The sequence below is a fragment of the Adelges cooleyi genome, unplaced genomic scaffold, assembly GCF_023614345.1.
Source record: "Adelges cooleyi isolate 19-005CV unplaced genomic scaffold, UGA_ACOO_1.1 ACOO_flye_CR_arks_rails_tigmint_CR_PRNA_519, whole genome shotgun sequence".
NCBI classification, from domain to species: Eukaryota; Metazoa; Arthropoda; class Insecta; order Hemiptera; family Adelgidae; genus Adelges; species Adelges cooleyi.
Genome location: NW_026096208.1, coordinates 799,408 through 825,904, shown reverse-complemented (window position 1 = coordinate 825,904; position 26,497 = coordinate 799,408). Strand labels below are relative to the sequence as shown.

Sequence of the window (26,497 nt, the reverse complement as noted above, 5' to 3'; positions counted from 1 at the left end):
ATTTATTGTATAACTACATAATGTTAGACTCTCAAATTCACTTACAATCGTAAAGCAAAAAACAAATGTTTAGGTAATTACATACAAATAATAGAACAGTACCATATATAATAAAATAGATGTTAATATCTTTCAATCTTTATAAGCCCACAAGGAACAACAATATGCTTATTTTTAAAATTCGGTAAAACGACAGGATATCGAGCCAATATTTCTGGTATCTGATCAACTGTTTTGTTATTCTCCTAAAAACAGATATTGTTGTCATTAAATATAAAAAAATGGATTAATAGAAAAACAATAAAGTGGACTTCTCAAACGATTGAGTTGTCTTGAGACACAGTTTACCGAACAATATGCAAGTTCGTAGTATTTATAATAATATTGGAGTTTGATATAGATTCAAACATAAATAATTTCATATTATAATATATGATAAACACAAGTTGTAATAGAATGTGTTTACCGTCAATTAAAATTTCATCATTGAAATTAACACCAAGTTATTTAATTAAAAGGGCGGCTGAAGCAGACTGCTGGAATTAAATTATCATTGAGCAATCTTTATTAATTCTTACCATCTTCATTCTTAATATCCATTGATTTTTTTTATTTTGCTTTACAAAGTATTCAAGAATTCGACAGCACATTAACAAGAAGAATACAAATATGATTATTTATTTTTTAGTCTATATAGTTTTAACATCCACATTAGGTACATAGTATCACGTTTTGTATTCCATAACAATTTTTCAACTTGTAATTTATCACTTTTGCCATAAACTCATTGGAAGATTAGTTGCAGTTGTGTTTAATATTTTTTAAATTTATTATTTTTACTGTCATGTGATATATGAGGGTTATAAAATATCTCTAAAGGGGCGATGTTCCTTTAACTCCAAATTATCGCTCTGTTTTTTTTTAAATATACATAATATATAAGAAAAATATATTACTTATCTGCATAAGTGGTTTGTAGGTAAACGGCACTGTTTGTAGTAAAACATTTTTTGTTAAAACAAACGATAGGTAAGATAGAAAAAAAAAAAATTGACGTCAGAATCAAATCTGTGTTTAATTTTTAACAGTGTACAACGATAACATGTTTTTGTACCTATACAAAAATCGTAATTTAATCGTAATCGTTTTTAAATCTTTTGGGCAATATTAGTCAATAGAGGTGCAACAATATCGTCGTGTTAATGTGCTTAAACAAAAAAACCGTGCACCAATTGTATACACAATTTATCGTTTATTAACATTATCAAGTATGGAAAACGATTGTAAGCTCACATAATAAAACTAAATAGTCACATTGGTTATAAAAATATTAAGACAAGATTAGGTGTTAGAGCGCCCAACATATTTCAATAATAAAACAACACTAGGATGATGTAATTTTTAGATTTTATTATTTTTTTATGGTCAACTCCAGGTATTTAATAATAATTAAATATATTTCTTAAATTAATAGGACAAATTGTAATCTTGCTGTCCTACATTTATTGCCAAGTTATGTCGGTACGTTTGGTCTTAATTCAGTATCAACAGTGGAGCGTGAGCGTGGTGTATATGTTTTACGTCATTTTCGAATCTTTGTGTATTATTTGGCAATACTTACAACAATAACATGTTTTTGTACTTACACAGGTTATGAGCACAATTACATGTTTATAAACGCTATCGAGTATGAAAAAAGATGGTTCGTTATTTACAAAAATTTTTATATTTCAATCGGTCTTCAAGAATTTTGAACAAAGGTTTGTTTTTAGGTGTTTTATAGAGAATTTAAAAAGTAATTTACTATCAAGTATAGCACGATGTCGTTTAGTTATTTTTTAGCTTTGATCATTTTAAGGTACGCAATTCCAGGTACGTAATATGACTCATACAATTTTACATAAATGTCCTCTTTGTATGCCAAACAATTAGTCCTCAGCGATAGATTTTGAATACAATTACGACTTAAAACAAAAAACGTTGTGAAAAATTGAAATCATATTGTATAAAACCTATAAGTAAAAAAAAATGTCCTATTAAACCTTATGAGATATTGAGTGGTCCATGATAAAAGAACTACTCTGTGGAAAGCTCTAGTTGAGGCTAATTTTATATTTTTCAACATGTACATTGTAAGGTTAGTTCAGGCTCAGTCTTTAATTTTATATTAAACGCTAAAAACATTAAAATAATTGTATAATTATTTTATCATAATGCGACATAAATCCATAACTGTTATTTAATTTAAAAGAAACCAGAATACAATATTAAAAAAATGTAAGACCAAATGACTGGACGCTACTTCATATCGTACATATTTATTTTTATTTATTTATTTAAATATAAAAAATAGTTTACGCCCATGGGGCAATAGAGTACAGGATAATATTTTTTTTTAATTAATTATAAATAATTACAATAACGCTAATTAAAAAATTATACAAAAATAATTAAACGACATTATTAAGAATCATTTTTAACCTGGCTAAAGGAATCTTAAATAAATCTAAGTTGTAATCATGTATTGCTTTATTAGAAGCCATTAACACGTGATTTACCGGAGAATAATAACTATAGTTCTGTTTGTAGGAGGATATGAAATAGTTGATTTGAACGTAAGGAAAAGGAAGGAGCATTAAGAGAAACAATATTTAATATTTCAGGACAGTGTATAGTATTATTAATTAGACCATGAATCCAACAAACATCTGCAATAAATCGACGATGAGCTAAATTTTTCAGTCTAAATATTAGATTCAATAACTTTTAGATCTGTCGCGACTTTGCCTATTTTATATGCTATCATTCTTAAAAAGCGTCGTTGGAGGCTTTCAATTTTGTCAGATAACCCTGATTGATATGGAGACCAAATGACAGAGCCGTATTCTACTAAAGACCGCACAAGAGCACAATATAGTACTATAAGGCAGACTGGGTCAGAAAATTCCCAACAATTACGTTTAAGGAACCCAAAAGTTCTTAAAGCTTTATAATACACTACAGTTATGTGTTCTTTGAAAGAAAGATCAGAAGAAAGCGTAACCCCGAGATCTTTTATATACGAAACTTTAACTAAGTTAGATCCGTCTATACTATAGAGAAAAATATTCAATACATCGGCTACGATTGAATGTTATTTGGAAACATTTACTTACAATAAGACTAGACTATTAGAAACACACCACTCATGGAATCTATGCGAATCTTCTTGAAGATTGAAGCAGTCATTCAATATGCATGAATATTTTTACGTCATCAGCGAACAGCAGACATCGTGAATGTTTGAAAATACTAACAAGGTCATTCATAAATATTATAAACAATAAAGGTGACAAATGCCCACCTTGTGGACCCTAAGAAGTGACTTTACGACTAGATGAAATAATATTTCTTATTTTAACTTGTTGTCTACCAGTAAGATAAGACTCAAACCATGATAGCATGGGTTCCCCCATACGATACATTTTTAATTTATGCACTAGGATGGAGTGATCTACGGAGTCAAATGCCTTTTTTAAATCAGTATACACTGCATCAACGCGACTACCTCTGGCAACAGCAGAAATTATATCAGAATAAAAGACAAGCAAATTAGTGACAGTTGATTTGGAAGTTCGAAAACCATGTTGAGAGCTAGATAATATATTTTTAAAAACTACAGATAATTTATTTTCTACTAGTTTCTCAAACAGCTTAGGCAAAGCGTTTAATTTAGATATTGGTCGATAGTTAAGTATATTTGAGTTATTCCCCGATTTAAAAACAGGAGAGATATAACTTGACTTCCATCTACTAGGAAAGATCCCAGAGGACAATGATAAGTTGAAGAGGAAGTGAATTGGACGAGAAAGTGAATAGCAACATGCATTATAAACTATATCAGGAACGAGATCTGGTCCATATTTAGTGATTAAGTTAAGCTTTGTTAACGCATCAAATATCTCAGCAATGGTAAAAGAATAAGAGGACAAAATGTTGAAATGAAAATCTTCATAGGAGTTAAATAAAGTTGGATTATCCAAAGCGACATAATTAGAAGGGAAAAAATCACTAAATATTTCAGTTATATCATTTATATCTTCAGACCATTTGCCATTTAGTTCCATACTATTTGGTAGTGAGTCGTTTTTCTTTTTATCTTTGACAAACTTCCAAAAGTACTTGGGATCATGAATAAGACTTTTTTGAACAGCATTTAAATAATTAGAATAGCATTGCTTAGATAAAAGTTTACACTTAGCTCTAGTGTCCGAAAATTCATTATAAATTACTTGAGAGCCTGTGCGTTTAAATTTTTTATGTATTTTATTTTTTTATGTATTAAACTTCGAAATTCCTTGGAGAATCAACTTGGATAAGATGACTTATATGGAAATACTTTGGGAACAGAGATATCAATGTTTTGTAGAATCAAACTATAAAAAATATCTAAAGCGTCGTTCACATTTTCACAACAATTTAAAGGCGACCAATCTGCCATAGCTAGTGAATAAGACATATCTATATAGTCCCCTAATTTGAAATTATAGAACCAAAAAGGCTGCCAATCAAGTTGAACTGGAGTATTGTTATTACAGACAATTGAAAGTGCTGGATGATGAGGATCAAGAGGCACTAAGACATCTTGAGCTTGATTTATCAAAACTGAACTAGAGTTTGAAAACAGTAGATCTAGGCATATACCATTAAAATTAAGTACTGAATAATGTTGATACATATTTAGGGAAGAAAAGCTGTCAAAAATCACGTCAGAACTACTTGTCCTTATACCACTATATATTAGTCTAACTCCGTCATTATAAAATTTGACACCTGGTAGATTGTAATCGGCTACCAAAATAATAGTCGTATTAGCACTAGCGTTCGAAAAATATATTCAACGGACTCGGCATGGGCAGAATAAACACTGACCGAGCTAGCCGGCGGAATATAGCAAGTTGCGAGAATATACTTATGTTTCCCACTCCCGGTAACAGATGCAAACAGTTGTTCAATGTTATCGTGTGGAGTGGTAATAATACCTGATATTAGGCATTTACGGATTTTAAACATCATTTATACTATTGAGTTCTAAGAGTAATGGGCGACCTTTTACTACTTGTTTGCTACCTAAGCGCTTAGCATTACAAATAGTCTTCGCAGTTCTAAGGATAGAAATCGAGTCTGAAACAATAACATTATGAGCTCTCCGCATACAGTCCTGGGTTTCTCTAATTAAATCAACGGTGAAATTATTTGATTGTGTGGCAGATTCTAGCTGATGTATTTTGTCATGTAATGTCTTAATTTCAGTTTTATTAATCTATTTGTTAAACAGGAAACACTTCTTGTATTCAAAGAAGCTTCGGATAGAATTTTTTTTTCTCGTTAAATTTTTTTCTAGAAAAAAAAATCATAGTTCACCTTTTTTGGCCCCCGTGTTTTTGACTGAAAACAGATAGTCCCGTTTTATATACTACAATATGGTTACATGAATTGAAAATACAATAATTAACCTTGCCTATACAGTTTGCTACTGCACGATCAAATTCACCAGGGCCTCGCACCAAGAACGCACACCAGTTGTGTACATATTTCTTGCTATGAAAAACACTATCACGTGTGCTAAAATATTGTGCGCTATTTTATCAAAACAATATTTCCTCGTTAGATTTCAATACCTATGGACGGTGTATTATTTTTTAAGCGTTTCGTATAGTATTCATAGATAATTTAACACGTATAATACGATGGTGTTTATTTAATTTATTATGCTAATCGTGTCAATTGCATCTACATAAATAATTGCCTTCTTATAATCGAAGCATATAATCTTTAGCGATATATTCTAAACCCGACTATGGTAATTATCTACGGTATTTGCTATTTTTTCAATAAAAGATGGCCTAGTAAGATTTATTAATCCTTTCACAAAACCTCCTTGCTGACTAGTTATAATGTCTAAGTTAAGCGCTAAAAAGCTCGGTGGAGGTTAATTTAATATTTTTAACAAGTTTAACGGAAGGTTAGTTCGTAGTCTCTGTCCTTAATTTTATATTAATTAAAAAACTGGTAAACGATTTCACAATTATTATTAAACCGTACTGCAAACATGCATTTAAGTTATTGTTTTTATTTTTCATTTGAAAAACTAAAAAACAATATTTAAAAATAAATGAAAAATTGTTCAATTATTTTACAATTATAAAACTTTACTGCACTAGTGCTATATAATTATTATTATTATCTCATTAAAATTATCAAAATTTACCATTTAAAAAATAAATGTTAAATCAAACCGCTGGACGCTAATTTATACTATAAATAAACAATAACAATTCATTTGTAAAATTAATTTTATATTTTAGCATACTCTGGTCCTACCGAGAATCCATCGTCTTCGGAAAATCCGGCCGGTGACGAGCAAATTGATCACACTCACTTCTTGACCGACGAATGTCGTCGTTTCGATCGCAGTCAGTTTTTAAAAGAAGAGTATGTATTATGAAATTTTATAAGATTCCATTAGATGTAAAGGACTGGTTGTTTTTGATTATTAAGAACATTACATTTTATTTAGTATTAACCACTTAACCCGTGTAATTACCTGTACAACATATGTATAATGACAGTGTTATAACAGTGTTGCCTACTATAACATGCCCTTAAAAAAAAAAATTAACTAGTAAATAAAAATAATTTTTATAAACAAAACATACTAATTATAAAATATAAAATTATCACATACAAAAAAAAAAAGCAATAAAAATAAAAAAGTTTTACAGCAGAGTCTGCAACCACAAAAGAGCATTTTCATTTCTAGTTGAAGTGTTGAATAAATTTAGAATATATTAACAAGCTAGTATCTAAGGTGGCTAATAAGCATATCAAGTTTCTGGCTAATATTTTAGTTTTTTCATAATATCTGGCCCAAAATAATTCATCGAAAATTAACCTGTTAAATTACAATTGAATTTGTTTTTCAGCTATAATTTGATCGTTGTGAATACAACATTATATCTCTCACCCCAATCTATTACCACTATCTTCCACCCCTATAATCCACCCCTATCTCCCACCCCTATCACTCAAATCTATCTCCAACCCCTATTTCTCACCCCTATCTCCCATCCCAACCCCATTCCATCACCATTCCCACCCTCAACCCCCTCCGTGTGGTAACGCTTTTTTAATAACAATAAGTAAATAAAACTTTTTCCGGTATGTGCCAGAGTTAAGACATGGAAATGTCAAAAATTATTAGGGACAAAACAAGATAAAAATAAATAATACAGACATACAAATAATGAACAATTAACATAAATATGTCTTAAATTTTACTATTTCCTACCATAACTGTTTACTGCCTCTAACTGTTTAAGAACTAGGGGAGAATTTGAATAATTAGTTTTCTTACTGCAATTTATTCTTATCTAAAGTCTTCATAATATTTCAATGTAAATGATACTATGTTTTCTATATTTTCTCCTATACCATTTTCAGTTTGAAGCTTTATATCATAAAACTTTCTAAAACATGCACTTTTTAAAAATCATTAAAAGTTTCTTTTTAAATTTTGATTAACTATCTTTAATCTACAGCTAGTGATCAATGTGTATATGACATTATATAGGAAAGCTGTCTAGGGCTTCAACAATATCACTACACTTATTTTTAATATTTTTATCAGTATCGTTAACACAATTAAATTATCTAAGTTTATTTTAATTATCACATGTTAGTAGAGCTAAAATTGTAGTACATTCAAGTTAAACTATAGAAAAATTAAAAACTTATAACAACATTTAAGTTACAATTATTAATAGAAGGAATTACTTTAGTATGTATAGACATAAATTTCGTCACTAATTGTTTATTAATGATAGATTTATCAGTGTCCAGCTAACCCTCCATAACATTACCGTTAATAGATTAATTAACTTACTTCATAACCAAGACGAATCTGATTTTGACATACAAACGTAATGTTTATAAAAACTACTCTAGTTAAACTAAAATCTCGATTTTTTTGGGTTGGTTGCTTTCTGCTTAACGCCATTCAATTTATATCATTATATCCTTAAAGCAGGATATTTTAATTTATGTTGTAGTAAAAGCGTGTAAGATTATTATTATTATTAATAATTTTATTGAAGTATCAGCTTAAAACTATTTATTTTTACAGTTAATAAGATCTTGCTATGTACAAATATGAATATTAACATCAACATCAACTATACTTATTTAGCTATCTTTGAAAAACTTCCTTAAACATGAATACACAATGTATATAATTTATCAAAACGTAGTATTAAATATATAAAGAACACAAGCAGTTAACACAACTAAATTTTTTTTTTTGGAATTTCTCCGTATTATTTTTAAAGATTTAATGTTATACATAAATTATTATTCATTTGTAGTATTTATAAGTATATTACTAATATATTTTAATATTTATTTTAGGTTTTCGGATGTTGTTTTAGTTTTAGAAAATGAACGATTCCCCGCCCATCGTGCTGTGTTAGCCTCACGCAGTGATTATTTCAGGTAATAATATCTTTAAGCATATTATTCTCTTTTTTTATTGATTGGTAAATTGTTCTATAAGTAAATTTTTTTTTCCTTTTTTACTATTTTTTAGAAAAGCATATTTTTTAATTATTACGGTTTGTCTTAATCCTGTTCTGACTTGGGCTGCTGTTGATAAGGAGTTTCCTACCTGTACTTTTATTTCCGTATTCATGACGCTTGCCGTTATGAGATTGACTAATTTTAGTGGGAGACCATATTGCTCTTGCGATCTTTCTCCTCTGTATGGCTTCTTCACAGATTTTATTAAACCACGGTTTCTTATATCGATGTTCTCTACCTATCGTCTCTTCGGCTGCATCTTGAATTTCACTCTTCATTTATGACAACATTAATATATTTTTGTAAAACAAGTAAACAAGTGATTTAGAAATTATGCAAACTGATTGTATGACTTGTTACATAGCTGTTCATAATAATCTAACATAATCAAACAAAACCAAAGTAAATTGAGTAGCCCATACAATGTGCCTTACTGGTTGTAGCACATACAATGCATTTTTTTATGCTAATATTGGATACCTTTTTTAGAGGATTACTGTATGGTGGATTTGAAGAAACTCATCAAAAGGAGGTGCCAATAGAAGAAGGATCACCAACATCAATTAAAGAACTTCTTAAGTATATTTATTTCGGTAAAATGAATTTAAGTGTTCTAGAGGTAACTTGTAATGTATATATTTAGAATATAAATATATTTTATAGAAAAAGATTTGTCGAATATATATATATATTATGTATTTTTTATGTATTAGAGTAACGTCATTTTTGAGTTATTAATTCTCTCGAATCTATGGTGTTTTACAAACTTACAATTTTCACTGTCTGAGTACGTGTATAATAACATCGATGTAGACAATGTATGTTCGTTGTTTGTTGTGGCTTCTTACTATCAACTCAAAGAACTCGAAGACGCATCAATCAATTTTATTGCCACACAACCTTTGAACGTATTGCAATCTAAAGAGTCTAGCTTTTTGTCGGCCGTAATTATATTTTATAGTAAAAAATCAGTATTGCTCTTGTTAGCTAAATAGTTGTGACAGTAATATTATTTTCAGGAAGCATTAATTATAATTCTCAATCGTAACACGGTGTATGTTAAAGAATTGGATAAATTCCGTGCGGTTTGTCAGTGGATTAAAGACAACCAAGACAAACTGGGTCCTAACGAAAAAACCAACATATTATCGGCCATCAGATATCAGCTTATGAATGAAAAAGAACTGTCTGAAGTTAGGGGATCTAAGCTGGTTCGTTCGGATAGAAATATTTTAGATGTCATAGAGTCCCTCACACAAATATTAAATGATCGAGGACGATTAGGTATGTTCAGTGGCAATATAATATGTTAAACAAACTTTGTTAGTAACAACTACGTTATTCTTTAGAACCAAATGTGAATTTCGCTCAAGAAAATTTGATAGAGGTTTCTCAAATTGACGGCGGTACCATGATCGTGCTGGATCATCCAGTGAATATAAACTATATCGAAATGGAATTACGTGATTGGTGTGTTTTTATTTAATAATATTCTAATCAAAGATTTAGTATAATATTGTTTGAATTCCAAAAAGTTAATCTTTATAGATAAAAAAATTACACAGGTATTCATTTGATCAAATTCTTTTATATTTCAGCACTTACTCCTATTATATTGAAGTATCAATAGCTAAATACAGTTGGTTTCGTGTAATTGATCATTCAAATTACGATTGTCGGTCAATTCAACGCTTGTGGACTAACCGAATAAATGTGAGATACATCCGTATTGTTGGCACCAAAAATTCTGGTAATAAGACTTGTACTTTTAACATTTTAAAAGTCATGTACAATACGGATAAAATGCTCTTGGTTGAAATCAAAAACGGATTAATAGGTATGGGTTCCATTAAATTAACTGATTCTTTAAATAAGATACAAAGAACTTATTTGTTTAATTAACTGATTTTAATCTATTAGCTCCAAAGTACAATGTTGCTTCATCATCTATGGATGCCACTGTAACCAATGGATATCCACATTGGACTATCAAAGAAGTAGAGACATCGCCCGATAAGATTCAAAACGCCATTTTGTACGATGACTATAAAAATTTACTTTTGGAACGTGGATATACATTTCATTACCTGAAATCGGGGTATATAGAGGTTCAACTCGCCCAACCGTATTTGCTAAGTTCAATGAGGTAATCGTTTACAGAATATATATACTTTTTACTTTGATTTCTATTATTTAATTATAATACTATTTGTGCCTGAAATATATTTAAAAATAATTTTAGGTCAACTGTGGCAATAAGATTAAGATTATATTAGTATTGTCATTATTTATAGGATGCTGCTTTGGGACCACCATAAGTTTACCTACGGTTACACTGTTCATGTTTCAGTCAATCATGAAGATTGGTTCTTGATTATAGATAAATCCAATAAATCGTGCCAATCGTGGCAGTTGTTGAAATTTGAACAAAGGCTGGTAGTGTATATACGTGTTACTGGCATTCACACTTCATATCCTAACAATGTAATATAATTGATCTAAGAATGTTTTTTAGACATTATTAAAAAACTTTTTTTTTTGTAGACTTTTAATTTAAAATATTTGGAGGCACCCGCTCAAGTATCGCTAGGTTTCATCATCAAAAAACCGTGGAAGTCGATACCGTGGCTATTAAATCGGAAATAGCGCCACCATTCGCCCGAAGGCCAACTTCTATGTGAACTAATGGGTTCTATTACATATTATTGTTATAGGTTACTATCAATTTTATTACTTATTAAATATATATATTCAATTGAATTATTACTATTATTAGTTACTAATTCACAAAAAAAAAAATATATATAAATAAAATATTATCCATTTAACCGCGTTATCAGTAGGTTCTTTGAGTTTTTTAATGCATTATAAATATAAATAGCATTTAATGTAATGTTGACATAGGACTAAATATAATTTTTAGCTTCGATGCAGAGCGGTGAAGGTGTTGGTTTTACTCTGATGTGTGTGTTTTTTTATCTGTATACACTGTAACTTTTTTAATAATGAACCAATTCCTTCAAGTAGCAACTTTATAAATCACTAATTTCATCTAGTTAGTACTTTGAGGGGGGGGGGTAAAAGTGGAAAAAGTTTAGTTCTGTACAGTCGATATTTGAAAAAAACAAAAAAACCGTACGAGTTTTTTAGTCAGAACTTTTACTAAATTTCGAGAAAAAAAGTCGGATCTAGTTGAAATTTATAAGAAATATTTATTTGGTATGCTTGCACACGTCAGTTGTATCAAATTTAAATGAGACCCATTTCCCACCTCCTTAGGTGGGGTTTAAGTTTTTTTAGTTTTTAGTCGTAATTTTAGGACCTATAAAATGAGAATTGGTCAGTAGTTAGAACTCATATGTATTCATAACATATTAAACGGAAAACTAATTCGGCACTAAAGGTATTATTTTAACTGCCGGAAAACTGTGTTAACGCGGATAGCGTATATTTGAACAAAAATCATATAAAATCTTAAAAAAAATTTTATCAAATCATTAAAACAATTTTATGTATATCTATGCAGAATGATACTATTAAGTTTTGTTCTCAAATACCACTTTTGCCTTTTAGCTAACACAAATTTAATTTTTGTTTTTTTTTGGCTGAGTGAAATTGAAAACTAATAATCAATTCGTAATCACCGACCCCAAAAATATATAATTTTACCACTTTTGAAGCATTTTACATAAAAACCCAGAAAAATATTTTAGCTTCGATGCAGAGCGGCTTTACTGTGATGTGGGCTTTTTTTTATCTGTATTCACTGTAAATGTTTTAATACTCGACCAATTACAAACATGGTGTACCAGATGTGAGGAACGAACAGACGCTTCCAATGATCATATGCAAAATAATTAAATTACTAGATGAAAAATGATTATGAAATGCAAAACATATTATGTACCTGAAGTAAACGTTAAGACGGTAAAAGCTAAAAGAGACTTGTACATTTTCGTAATCTAATATGTTGTCAAATTCTTAAACACTAAAAAAGTTCTTGTCGAAAGATATTGAGAGCCGATTGAGCGTATGTTTTTTTATTAAATGCTGCACCAACTTTTTCTATACTGTAATAATTAATCATAAAAGAATAATCAAAGTCACCAAAAAACCATGAGTGAACACACAATATTATATCACAAAACTTCGGTTGAATTCTTAAAGCCGTGAAAAATACCAGATAAAATTGAGAATATTTGCCTACAGTGTACAGCAAATCCAATTAGTTGACAAAACATAAGCACACAAATTAAATCTACAAAATTATATTTAGGAGAACAACAGTTAAGGAGATATTGAGTGCATTGCGTTAAATGAATAACCCTGCATATAATTATATAGTTCTAAATGGTATATATTATTTTTGGTAGCTTATAATGATAAGTATCATTTTAACAACGTGTTTTGGCTAAACACTATTATGTTAGAGATATTTTTAAGAAAATAAAAATTAATTTGTGGTATAGAATCACTATAATTGACAATTCATTAACGCAGTATTTATTAAATTTTATGTTCTTACATTTTTTCTTTATATATATTACTGTATATATATATATATACTTTTGTGTCCCTATATATTATGTATGTATATTTAAATAATTCTAAAATATTCATTTAATGACTACGCAGTTCAGTTCGTTGTATTTTTGAGTATAGTTCAAAGTGACTAGAAAATAATTTTACTCTAGTAGCGTAGTGCGTACTATATGTTTTCATACATACAGACTAACGTTGATACACGAAAAACTGTACATACAATTTGTGTGCGGTTTATTGTGTACGCACATAAATATGTTTTTGTTGTATATTGAATATTGTTTAAAATTGCCCAAAAGTTTTGAAAATTTTGTCAGCATAGTACATCTCGTCCATGTTTATCTTTTTTTTAGCATTATATAATATGATTTGTACTATAAATAACGTCTCACTAACTAAATAGTCGCTAATTTTTCCAACTATAGCAAAAGTCTAGAATTCTTTGGAATTGAACTTTGCGTTATTTTTAAAATTCCATTTTCGTTTTGAGTTTGGGTTTATTAAAGATTTGTTTATGAAGAGTAAAAGGTAATAGGTATAAAAAATCAGATTTATACCTGTTTTTATGTAAGGGATGAAGGTAAACATTTTCAACGTAGTGAAAAAATAGTAAATTATGTACAAATATAGGGAAAACCATATTTTTATAATATTATTATTTTTTGAGAAAAATAGTGTCCTTAGATGGATCATCGTGTATTCCTATAATGATCTGTATTCATAAAATCAACAGGTATCTTAAAAATAGTTTTACGTTCTATGGGAAAACACTACAGCAATGTATTATAAAGAGAAGATCAACCCTAATCGGTTCCACTTTAATATTAAACATTTTAAACACTTTCGTTTAAATATTCTAACATTATGTCGGAAAGTCAATAGTTTTTCTATTTACTTACCACGTTTGGTATAACAGGTTATTAAGAGGTTAGGTCCTGTGTGTAAAAAAAAAATTACATTGCCATCTGCCGGGGTAAATGTGACCTACTTCAACTTCGATGGACTTTAATTATAATATTTTTTTAATAAACAAAATTATAAAAACCGATTAAATAATAATATACAAATCCTTTTTTATTCGTCCAATTATTTACAACTACAATTTAATGCAAGCAATATCCTTTAAAATTAATCGAACATTTTTTCAGACAGTTTACCAAAAAAACAAATGAAGATAGATGCTTTTCTAAATTCACTCAGTGTGTTATATTCACTGGCAGTGAGATAAATATCAAAATCTTGTATTTATTTTTTTTAATTTATAGATAAATTACCTTTCTAAGAAAGAGGTGATAAATAGCCCTGGTAATCACATATTAACACTGTTGTTAATTCAACAATAGGCATAAAACACGGACTTACACCTGTCACCATGTTAAGTTATGTCATTTCTAATTTTACCAAGCACTAAAAGTGGTAACCGAAAATCATCTATTCGTTTATAATTATATAAATATACTTAATATTTATTTATTTCTCACCATTTTTTACTCTTACTTCACCTACTTACTTACTCGCTCACCTTATTAAGTAATTATTTTTGATAAAATTCCTAAAACCCAGCAAAGCTTGACAAGTACAAAATAAGTATAATCAAAATTAACAGATTAAAATACACAATGTGGAAAAAAATGTATTTTCAAACACAAAATAAAACGAAATGTAATTATTTCAAAGGAATACAAATAATATAACAATGAAAAATGCAATAAGACAGTTGTTAGATATATATGTCAATCTTAGTAAGTGCAAATGAAATCAAACATTTACTTCCACTACGAATTGGGTTATTGGCTGTAGCTATAATCTGATGCACCTGACATCGGATCATCTGATTCGTCGCTGTCATCACTGTCATCGTCCGAAACAAAATTTATTTTAGCGGGAGCCTCTAAATATACACAACGAAACTCCTACAGCATAAAAGAGTTATCAATAGTTAAATAAAACGCTCATAGATTACTTTTAACTAACATCGCCATCTGAACAGTGGACGCCAGTAATTCGGATAAACACTATCGGGGTAGGATCAAAGTTCAACAACTGCATTGATTGTGTCTCCCTTTTAGTTTTATTTGCGATTATTTTCCATTCTTTGTTATTTACCGATACTTCGATAGTGTACTTGAAGAATATTAACTCGTCTGGATCGATTTCCAGCAACATCCTGCAAAATATGGCAGTAATATCGGTAATACACTCTAAAATTTAGAGTGTACACAAATAGCAACACAAATGTTGCTGATATGAAATTGAATAATTACAACTATTTAGCCGTCTACGAATGAGTTAAACATTAAAGTGGCTCAATGCAGCTAAACGCATACAATAGTTGCCAGATATAAATGGTACCTTAGGTAAAAATTACCTAACGGGTTTACACTACAAGTTTAGAGGATAATTGTTAAGATATAAAATAATGGCAAGTTTCTTAAACCATTACCTCATTGAACTAAGCATATAAGGTTGTGGTAGCTGAACCAATATACAACCCGATCCCAGCTTATGCCAAGTATGCCTGTCATACATATCGCATGTATTTAAGTGGTCCAATAGCGTATTATTGTCAAAACGACTTTCCCCTTTGAGTATAATTGCATTCTTAGACGACGAAACAACATTGCATTTTGGAGCTAAATGATTAAAAACAGTAAATAAGAAAAACATTTAATATTTTTTATATTATTAAGAAAAGGTAGCTTTTATTTTTGGGTGTTCTCACCAACTAGTCCATCTTCGATTTCCACCAAGTGACGTCTGTTTGTTTTGAACGAGATTTCAACAAATTTGCATGGTTTATTAACAGTATTTTTGGTTCGAATATATACTATACGAATATACCATGCTGCAATTGGATAAACCCACAAACGTTGAACTGAACGGCAAATATAATCTGAATAATCTATAACCTTCACCCAATCGTTCTCGCCCATTGAAACATCAATGTAATAACTGTAATCCATAAAGTATTAAATGAATCAAACCAACTGCTGTGCATTTATTTTTGGTATTAAAATTAAAAAAAAAATAATTTTGTTGTACAACTATTTGTTGATTCAAAATAATATTTGTTTGAATGATATTCTTTTTTTGTTTGAAAGAATTGATAATTTTAAAACGTACGCTAAATCTTCATCAGGTAATATTATTTTGATATAGTTTATGGTTGATGGATGACTCAACCTTATCATAGTACCACCGTTATTGTTATATGTAACCGAAGAACCCTCAGCAAGATTTACATTGGGTTCTAAAAAATAAAATAATTAAAACCATTATAATAATAACAACAAAATTATCGGTACAGCAGGCATACTTCGCTGTGCTCGAAACCCAATCTTATGTGGTCGCCCGGTGTTTCTTAATAGTTTGGCACCCGAAATTGTATCCAAACTAATCAGTCGTGATTCCCAAACCGTCGCCAGTTCTTCATCACTCATCAACGGACATCGGACAGCAGATAAAACTTTAGTTTTTGCATCACGATCCAGGTGTTTTCCGTTCTTTTGGATCCAGCGATTAACCGCACTGAATATATCGAATTCTCTAGCATAAAACGTGTCACGAATGAGGATTTCTCGAAGGACTACCTAAAATAAATGTTTGTTTCTCATCTTGTCAGCTAACACTAGCAATATTATTTAAAACGAAATTATTACGGGCGACAAAGACAGAAATTCTTTAGATTGCAATACATCCATAGCGTTGGTTTCAATAAATTCGATTAAGTCGCCTGTGAGTTTTTTTTGTTGATGAAGTCGTGCCACAGTAAACAACGAACATACATTGTGTATACTAATGGTACTCCGCAAATACTCGGACAGGGAATATTGTAACTTTTGAAATTCGTAGTAATCCGAAATTCTAAATAATTCCACAATAACTTCATACTAAAAAAAAACCATATATTAGTTTTATCGGTTTTTGATAAAAACATTTTTGTCAACCAAACACATAAACACTTCATATAAAAAAAAATAGTGTTTATACCGTTCAAATAGCGGTATAGTAAATCACTAATACTTTACCTCTAGATCACTTAAACTCATCTGACCAGTATAAATATACTTTAAAAGTATTGTAAATGAGGTTACTGATCCTTCCTTAATTGGCACCTCAGACTTTTTCGCTTCTGCATAATTTCCATAAAATAATTTGCTAAAAATGTTTACACGGTATTAGATGAAATCACATATGATGTGTGCTACAATCTGTATTGCCCATTGTATTGTGAGTATTACTTAATCGACTACACAATTGAATTGTTATCAGTACTATACTAACACTGATTTGACTCGGTATGTTAGATAATATTGAAACATTACTACATACGTTTGAAATAGACACGTTAAAATCAGTCTAAATACCTTTTATAACACATTTTTTACAAAATACAAATATATATATATATATACAAGGTGTAATGTAAAGTTCTACCGAGCTTCAAATGAGACATTCAGGATGTTCTATGGGTACAATAAATGGTATTCATTTTTTGTTAATTTTAAAATTATTAAAAATAGAACTTGTATCTCATTAAAAAAATGTCTTATGAAACAAATTGTTTCAGATTTAAAATCAGGAGAAGAAATCATATTGAATTGATATGTAATATGATTTTGTTGGTGTCTGGCTACGCTTGCGTCCACCGAGTGGCCTCGAATTAACATCGATTAATACTAAGGTGGTAAGCTTGATGAAAAAAATTAAATACCTAAAATATGAGCTGCGTGAGGCTAAAACATCACGATTGGCGTGCAACCGATTTCCACCGACAACTAAAACAACATCAGAATACCTAAAATAAACATCAAAGTTTACTATTATACAGTTACGATTTATCAAAAATTCAAAATTATTATGTTTCATATTTTTAAAGTTTTAAAAATCAACATGCTCATCAAGTTAAATGACTGAAAAATTGTATTTACTAATGTGCATATTATATTATTTAGGTATTTTTCTTTGACAAAACCTATATACAAGTTAATGCCAAATTAAAACAATCTATACGACATAGCCATATGTACTATGTATTACTATGTATTACATAATTGATGAACAATTTGGTTTGCTATGTAAAATAAAAAAATAATGAGTATTACCATCGTATAAATTGTAAAATACATTATAATGTTAACATATTAGAATACATGTTGGGCTACAGTATTAAAGAACTGTATACAAGAAAAACTCACATGTCTTAATCTATTATCAAAGATATAATGACCAACACGATGTGCAGGGCCGGTGCTAAGAAATATACAAAGGGGGGTGTCAAAATGAAGATGCCGACTTTAAAATTTTAATTGCCGACTAAAATATTTGGGTACTTTCGTAAATATTTTATGACATTTTACATCACAAATCACAATTTTTTGCTAAAATTAGTGGGAATTAATAATTGTTGAAAATTATTTTTTTTTTAACTTTAATTATTATTTTTTTAAGTATTAATTAATACAAACAAATTTAGATAGTAAAAAAACCATTAAAAGTTAAACTTTAATATGGCGTTTTTTTTAATGCGGACTATTTCCTTGTTATTTCTTCCAAATCAATTATATCGAGAATATCTCTGGTGGAGTTTAAAATCGTGAAGGTCTATTTAAAAGAATAAGAAGACGAACAATTATAATGATGTGATATTGTTATAAATTGTGACTAGATTTTTTTTGATTATTAAAATGTTTTTCGGAGCATAGAAATATTTTAGGCAGCTAACAAATTTTCAGATCTCAGTCACCAGTACTAAAGCAATTTGAGCCCTACTTTTAAAGCATTATTTTAAAAAGTTTGAATTTATTTAACATAATTATAACGTATTGCAGTTGAAACTGCAATTTAACCGAGATATAATCCAAATAGCCTAATATTTTAAATAATTTTATAAAAAATAATGACATTGTATTCAAAATTATTATTAAAATCTTTGAAATAAAAACAAAAATCTATTTTTTTATGAGTTATTACAATTTTATTTTTATTATAGTTAGGTACACTATTTAAAAATAATGCTCATGTCTGCTCCCTGCTCGCTATATATATATATATAGTATAGTAGGATATTATAGTAGGTAATATCTCACCGCAACGATAGTAATAAAGAAAAAACAAGACGTAGTGAAGTAGTACTAAGGAACTCTCATAGGCCTTAAAAATCTGGCTTAATGATTTATTCTAAATACGTATCCATCTCATACCTTTTGTTCGAAATTTACTCGGGCAGGCTCAAAAGGATTGTTAGCAGCCCTTGGTGTTTCATATTTATTCTCTAACCATATATATATATATTTAATATATATATATATATATATATATTTGATTACACACATTTATAACCAAAACTTATTATTTTACACGCGCGCACGGGACAAGTAAAAATAAACCCGCTAACTCTTTGCCTGCAGACTTAATACTGTGGGTTATGTGATATGTCTAAAACAGAAGAGTATGTTTTTTTTTATAGTAGGGAATCTTTTAGAATTTTAAAACTAAAAAAAAAATATATACTTACAGAGGGATAGAATGTTTGTTTACAATAGACCAATAGGTCCCATGACCGAACATCGTTTGATATAATATACACCACAGTTATTATAAACAAATAATAATACTTCTGCTAAAATCGGGAATAACCGAAAATGCATTGTTTGTTTTTACTTAAAACTAAAATTGTATTTTCGTATGGTCGTCCGTATGCCGACTATTCACTATTCAGTCACCAGATTCCAATAAAAATTATGTACCTACCTACTTTTATAAAATAAAAATAATAAATATGTTATTTGTATAATTTAATGGGGGTTATAATATTAACCGACTTTTTGTTCCGAATGTGCCGACTAGGTATACTTGAGTTTTCCGAGTGGGGGGGGGGGGTGTCAAACCCCCACACCCCCCTCTAAGTCCGGCCCTGACGATGTGGTAATATCTTACTGCATCATATTTATGTAGTAAATTGTAATTTATTCAGATTTCATCAATTTTATAATGACATACATTCACCATTTTTACTTAAGTCATAAAAATATGTTTAACATCATTCATAATTATTAAAACTCCTATACTGAAAATAATAAATTCAATAAAAATGAATACATTAACTCATACCTTTCGTTCCGATACAGATTGCTTATATCGCTGATCAAGATGTGATTGTGATCAATTTCCTCGTTACTGTGCTCTTCGGGCATAGGCGAAGGCAACTTACAATCGACAGGATCAAGACATGCTAAAAAAATTAAAAGAACAGCTGATCATCCGGACGAGTTTATATGAATTATTTATATATTATAGTCGTGCCCTTCGTACTTCACACAACTGAAAATGTATACTGTATTGCACAGTAAAAATAATAATTAAATAAAATACACGCATATGTAATGATTTGATAGCAATAAGCCTAATTAGAACTGGTGGAACTAAAGAGAAATTAAGTAATCAATAAAAAGCAATATTTAATGAACTATATAGCTTATACCCTAATCAGTAGCATGGTAAAAATGGAAATAGAAGAACAAAGACAATCGTATCGAATAGGAACTCCAAATAAATTATTAAGGAAAAGAGAAATCATCTTCCAATGACCTTATGCATAATAATTTAATTACAAGATGAAAAATTATTATGAAATACAAAACCTATTATGTACCTAAAGTAAACGTTAAGACGATAAAGGCTAAAAGAGACTTGTACATTTTCGTAATCTAATATGTTGTCAAATTCTTAAACACTTTGAAAACAATTCTTGTCAAAAGATATTAAGAGCCGATTGAGTGTATGTTTTTTTTTAAACACTCCACCAACTTTTTCTATACTTTATAGGATATATCTTAAAACAATAGTCTAGTTCGCATATGGTAAATATTAAACAAATATATGAAAACGACGCTAGTATAATTGTTTATATTTATTATTTGGTTTTACTAAAACCGCTTTTTTACTATGAATCATGTGCGGCAGAGTATTCTTCTAAATTTTAGTATTATATTATATGATTATGTACATACATGATAAATGGAGCGCATTTTCAAAACGAAAACAGGGCACAAAACTTTTTGGGTTTTCCAAAACGATTTATGTTTTACACATTATTTAATAAAAATTGATTACGCAATTAATTTACTAACATTGCATAACTATACACAAGTATATTATACTCTTTATTATTTTTAAATAAAGACACCAAAAAACCGCGAGTGAACACACAATATTATATCACAAAATTTATCAAAAACGATAACTATAAACTACAGTATATCCTATTACTACAGCTTAATATTGTACTCTAAACATTATCAACCTTTGAAACTATAAAGACAGCACATCTTTATTTATTGGCATATTTATAATACAAAATATATGATAAATATGTTTTATTAAAATAATTCGGATGAGTTTGTTTCAAAGGTCGGTAGATTTCTTAAAGTCGTGAAAAATACCAGATAAAATTGAGAATATTTGTTTACAGTGTACAGCAAATCCAATTAGTTGACAAAACATAAGCACACAATTTAAATCTACAAAATTATATTTAGGAGAACAACAGTTAAGGAGATATTGAGTGCATTGCGTTAAATGAATAACCCTGCATATCATTATATAGTTCTTAATGGTATATATTATTTTTGGTAGCTTATAAAGACAAGTATCATTTTAACAACGTGTTTTGGCTAAACACTATTATGTTAGAAATATTTTTAAGAAAATAAAAATTAATTTGTGGTATAGAATTACTATAATTGACAATTCATTAAGGCAGTATTTATTAAATTTTATGTTGTTTAATTTTTTCTTTATATATATTACTGTATATATATATATACTTTTGTGTATCTATATATTATGAATGTTAATTTACATTATTCTAAAATATTCACTTAATGATCACGCAGTTCAGTTCGTTGTATTTTTAAGTATAGTTCAAAGTGACTAGAAAATAATTTTAAAAGGTATCTAATAACTAATGAGGTTGGATCGTCATTTTATTAATGCAACATTTCATGTATATATGGTTTCAATTATAATGAGTGGTATGGTAAGGTACTAAAAAAAGAAGATTTAAAACTATTAGTAAAGTGAGACTCAGTCAGGAACACAAAATTAGGAAAGGAATGTACAATGTTTTGGTGGTTAGTACAAAAGGATAGCAGATAGCTGGTAGTTTTTTATTTGTCTACAGTGTTATACAAAGCTTCTTAACTACGACGCATTTCTAACATTACAGCGGCACCGTGATGAATTAATATCTTTATATACGTTTGCGGTTTGTTGCTCAAGTATTTTCATGTTAAAACCATTAAATCGACTAGAAATTATTTTTTTTAACCACACACTCAAATTGTTAGCCAAAATCATCTATGAGTTTATTTTTGCTTTCTTACCATTCCTTACTCTCACTACAAAATAAATAGCAACATCCACATTATTTCATACTCTTAACCGGTAAGTCGGACATTCAACTTTATGACTATTTTTATATTTATTTTCGGTTTTTGTAATATAATTGATGAAAAATTATACAACATTTCCCCAAAATGCAGCAAGGATTGACAACGACAATACAAGATTGTACACAATAAACTGATTGGAAGGTTTTGATTATTTTTAAATTTATTGTATAACTACATAATGTTAGACTCTCAAATTTACTTACAATCGTAAAGCAAAAAACAAATGTTTAGGTAATTACATACAAATAATAGAACAGTACCATATATCATAAAATAGATGTTAATATCTTTCAATATTTATAAGCCCACAAGGAACAACAATATGCTTATTTTTAAAATTCGGTAAAACGACAGGATATCGAGCCAATATTTCTGGTATCTGATCAACTGTTTTGTTATTCTCCTAAAAACAGATATTGTTGTCATTAAATATAAAAAAATGGATTAATAGAAAAACAATAAAGTGGACTTCTCAAACGATTGAGTTGTCTTGAGACACAGTTTACCGAACAATATGCAAGTTCGTAGTATTTATAATAATATTGGAGTTTGATATAGATTCAAACATAAATAATTTCATATTATAATATATGATAAACACAAGGTGTAATAGAATGTGTTAACCGTCAATTAAAATTTCATCATTGAAATTAACACCAAGTTATTTAATTAAAAGGGCGGCTGAAGCAGACTGCTGGAATTAAATTATCATTGAGCAATCTTTATTAATTCTTACCATCTTCATTCTTAATATCCATTGATTTTTTTTATTTTGCTTTACAAAGTATTCAAGAATTCGACAGCACATTCACAAGAAGAATACAAATATGATTATTTATTTTTTAGTCTATATAGTTTTAACATCCACATTAGGTACATAGTATCACGTTTTGTATTCCATAACAATTTTTCAACTTGTAATTTATCACTTTTGCCATAAACTCATTGGAAGATTAGTTAAAAATTCTGATAAAATATTTTTTGTTCTCATTTTTTATTCTTTACCATGCCACTGATTATGGTAGGTGCCGCGTGATTCATAAAATATTGCGTTAAGTAATAATTGTTTAAATTACTTTTTAGTTCAGCCATGTATGTACAATTTGTGTCTGTGCTATTGTGCTTTCAAATTATTGCAGTTGTGTTTAATATTTTTTAAATTTATTATTTTTACTGTCATGTGATATATGAGGGTTATAAAATATCTCTAAAGGGGCGATGTTCCTTTAACTCCAAATTATCGCTCTGTTTTTTTTTTAAATATACATAATATATAAGAAAAATATATTACTTATCTGCATAAGCGGTTTGTAAGCGGCACGGTTTGTAGTAAAACATTTTTTGTTAAAACAAATAATAAAAAAAAAAAAAAATAATTGACGTCAGAATCAAATCTGTGTTTAATTTTTAACAGTGTACAACGATAACACGTTTTTGTACCTATACAAAAATCGTAATTAAATCGTAATCGTTTTTAAATCTTTTGGGCAATATTAGTCAATAGAGGTGCAACAATAACGTCGTGTTAATGTGCTTAAACAAAAAAACCGTGCACCAATTGTATACACAATTTATCGTTTATTAACATTATCAAGTACGGAAAACGATTGTAAGCTCACATAATAAAACTAAATAGTCACATTGGTTATAAATATATTAAGACAAGATTAGGTTATAGAGCGCCCAACATATTTCAATAATAAAACAACACTAGGATGATGTAATTTTTAGATTTTATTATTTTTTTATGGTCAACTCCAGGTATTTAATAATAATTAAATATATTACTTAAATTAATAGGACAAATTGTAATCTTGCTGTCCTACATTTATTGCCAAGTTATGTCGGTACGTTTGGTCTTAATTCAGTATCAACAGTGGAGCGTGAGCGTGGTGTATATGTTTTACGTCATTTTCGAATCTTTGTGTATTATTTGGCAATACTTACAACAATAACATGTTTTTGTATTTACACAGGTTATGAGCACAATTACATGTTTATAAACGCTATCGAGTATGAAAAAAGATGGTTCGTTACTTACAAAAATTTTTATATTTCAATCGGTCTTCAAGAACTTTGAACAGAGGTTTGTTTTTAGGTGTTTTATAAAGAATTTAAAAAGTAATTTACTATCAAGTATAGCACGATGTCGATAAGTGATTTTTTAGCTTTGATCATTTTAAGGTACGCAATTCCAGGTACGTAATATGACTCATACAATTTTACATAAATGTCCTCTTTGTATGCCAAACAATTAGTCCTCAGCGATAGATTTTGAATACAATTACGAATTTAAACAAAAAACGTTGTGAAAAATTGAGATCATATTGTATAAAACCTATAAGTAAAAAAAAATGTCCTATTAAACCTTATGAGATATTGAGTGGTCCATGATAAAAGAACCACTCTGTAGAAAGCTCTAGTTGAGGCTAATTTGATATTTTTCAACATGTACATTGTAAGGTTAGTTCAGGCTCTGTCTTTAATTTTATATTAAACGCTAAAAACATTAAAATAATTGTATAATTATTTTATCATAATGCGACATAAATCCATTACTGTTTATTTACTTTAAAAGAAACCAGAATACAATATTAAAAAAATGTAAGACCAAATGACTGGACGCTACTTCATATCGTACATATTTATTTTTATTTATTTATTTAAATATAAAAAATAGTTTACGCCCATGGGGCAATAGAGTACAGGATAATATTTTTTTTAAATTAATTATAAATAATTACAATAACACTAATTAAAAAATTATACAAAAGTAATTAAACGACATTATTAAGAATCATTTTTAACCTGGCTAAAGGAATCTTAAATAAATCTAAGTTGTAATCATGTTTTGCTTTATTAGAAGCCATTAACATGTGATTTACCGGAGTATAATAACTATAGTTCTGTTTGTAGGAGGATATGAAATAGTTGATTTGAACGTAAGGAAAATGAAGGAGCATTAAGAGAAACAATATTTAATATTTCAGGACAGTGTATAGTATTATTAATTAGACCATGAATCCAACAAACATCTGCAACAAATCGACGATGAGCTAAACTAGTCAGTCTAAATATTAGATTCAATAACTTTTAGATCTGTCGCGACTTTGCCTATTTTATATGCTATCATTCTTAAAAAGCGTCGTTGGAGGCTTTCAATTTTGTCAGATAACCCTGATTGATATGGAGACCAAATGACAGAGCCGTATTCTACTAAAGACCGCACAAGAGCACAATATAGTACTATAAGGCAGACTGGGTCAGAAAATTCCCAACAATTACGTTTAAGGAACCCAAAAGTTCTTAAAGCTTTATAATACACTACAGTTATGTGTTCTTTGAAAGAAAGATCAGAAGAAAGCGTAACCCCGAGATCTTTTATATACGAAACTTTAACTAAGTTAGATCCGTCTATACTATAAGAAAAATATTCAATAAATCGGCTACGATTGAATGTTATTTGTAAACATTTACTTACATTAAGACTAAGACTATTAGAAACACACCACTCATGGAATCTATGCGAATCTTCTTGAAGATTGAAGCAGTCATTTATGGATTCAATATGCATGAATATTTTTACGTCATCAGCGAACAGCAGACATCGTGAATGTTTGAAAATACTAACAAGGTCATTCATAAATATTATAAACAATAAAGGTGACAAATGCCCACCTTGTGGACCCTAAGAAGTGACTTTACGACTAGATGAAATAATATTTCTTATTTTAACTTGTTGTCTACCAGTAAGATAAGACTCAAACCATGATAGCATGGGTTCCCCCATACGATACATTTTTAATTTATGCACTAGGATGGAGTGATCTACGGAGTCAAATGCCTTTTTTAAATCAGTATACACTGCATCAACGCGACTACCTCTG

The 26,497-nt window shown here is 29.0% G+C and overlaps 3 protein-coding genes across 3 annotated transcripts in view; 2 read left to right on the top strand and 1 right to left on the bottom strand.

Moving 5' to 3' along the window:
- The first annotated feature begins 1,755 nt into the window (after positions 1 to 1,755).
- LOC126842421 (BTB/POZ domain-containing protein 9-like) lies at positions 1,756 to 11,259 on the top strand. The gene is made up of 11 exons (XM_050579432.1): positions 1,756 to 1,872; positions 6,348 to 6,474; positions 8,446 to 8,529; positions 9,103 to 9,232; positions 9,327 to 9,557; positions 9,633 to 9,897; positions 9,963 to 10,083; positions 10,212 to 10,450; positions 10,534 to 10,759; positions 10,908 to 11,097; positions 11,158 to 11,259. Exons 1-11 carry the CDS (start codon positions 1,821 to 1,823, stop codon positions 11,257 to 11,259), a joined length of 1,767 nt encoding a protein of 588 aa, XP_050435389.1. The 5' UTR covers positions 1,756 to 1,820.
- Positions 11,260 to 16,393: 5,134 nt separating this feature from the next.
- LOC126842420 (BTB/POZ domain-containing protein 9-like) lies at positions 16,394 to 20,407 on the bottom strand. The gene is made up of 6 exons (XM_050579431.1): positions 20,269 to 20,407; positions 17,870 to 17,953; positions 17,184 to 17,313; positions 16,815 to 17,045; positions 16,572 to 16,745; positions 16,394 to 16,405 (listed from the first exon to the last, which is right to left on the bottom strand). Exons 1-6 carry the CDS (start codon positions 20,349 to 20,351, stop codon positions 16,394 to 16,396), a joined length of 714 nt encoding a protein of 237 aa, XP_050435388.1. The 5' UTR covers positions 20,352 to 20,407.
- A 4,277-nt stretch (positions 20,408 to 24,684) lies between these two features.
- The window catches only part of LOC126842419 (BTB/POZ domain-containing protein 9-like), a 35,232-nt gene continuing 33,419 nt past the window's right edge, over positions 24,685 to 26,497 (top strand). Inside the window, exon 1 of the mRNA XM_050579430.1 lies at positions 24,685 to 24,808. Within this exon, the coding sequence (XP_050435387.1) occupies positions 24,757 to 24,808 (52 nt within the window). The 5' untranslated portion in view covers positions 24,685 to 24,756. The remainder of the gene's footprint in view (positions 24,809 to 26,497) is intronic.

Bases quoted from the DNA above. Each gene is read 5' to 3' on its own strand.
- LOC126842421 (XM_050579432.1), top strand. From the start codon at position 1,821: ATGTCGTTTAGTTATTTTTTAGCTTTGATCATTTTAAGGTACGCAATT. The intron at 10,084-10,211 runs GTGTGTTTTTAT...TTTATATTTCAG, and splicing joins GAAATGGAATTACGTGATTG to CACTTACTCCTATTATATTG. The intron at 11,098-11,157 runs GTAATATAATTG...TTTTTTTTGTAG, and splicing joins ACACTTCATATCCTAACAAT to ACTTTTAATTTAAAATATTT.
- LOC126842420 (XM_050579431.1), bottom strand. From the start codon at position 20,351: ATGCCCGAAGAGCACAGTAACGAGGAAATTGATCACAATCACATCTTG. The intron at 17,046-17,183 runs GTAAAGTATTAG...GTTTTTTTTTAG, and splicing joins TGAGTTTAAGTGATCTAGAG to TATGAAGTTATTGTGGAATT. The intron at 16,746-16,814 runs GTAATAATTTCG...CATTTATTTTAG, and splicing joins AATTTCTGTCTTTGTCGCCC to GTAGTCCTTCGAGAAATCCT.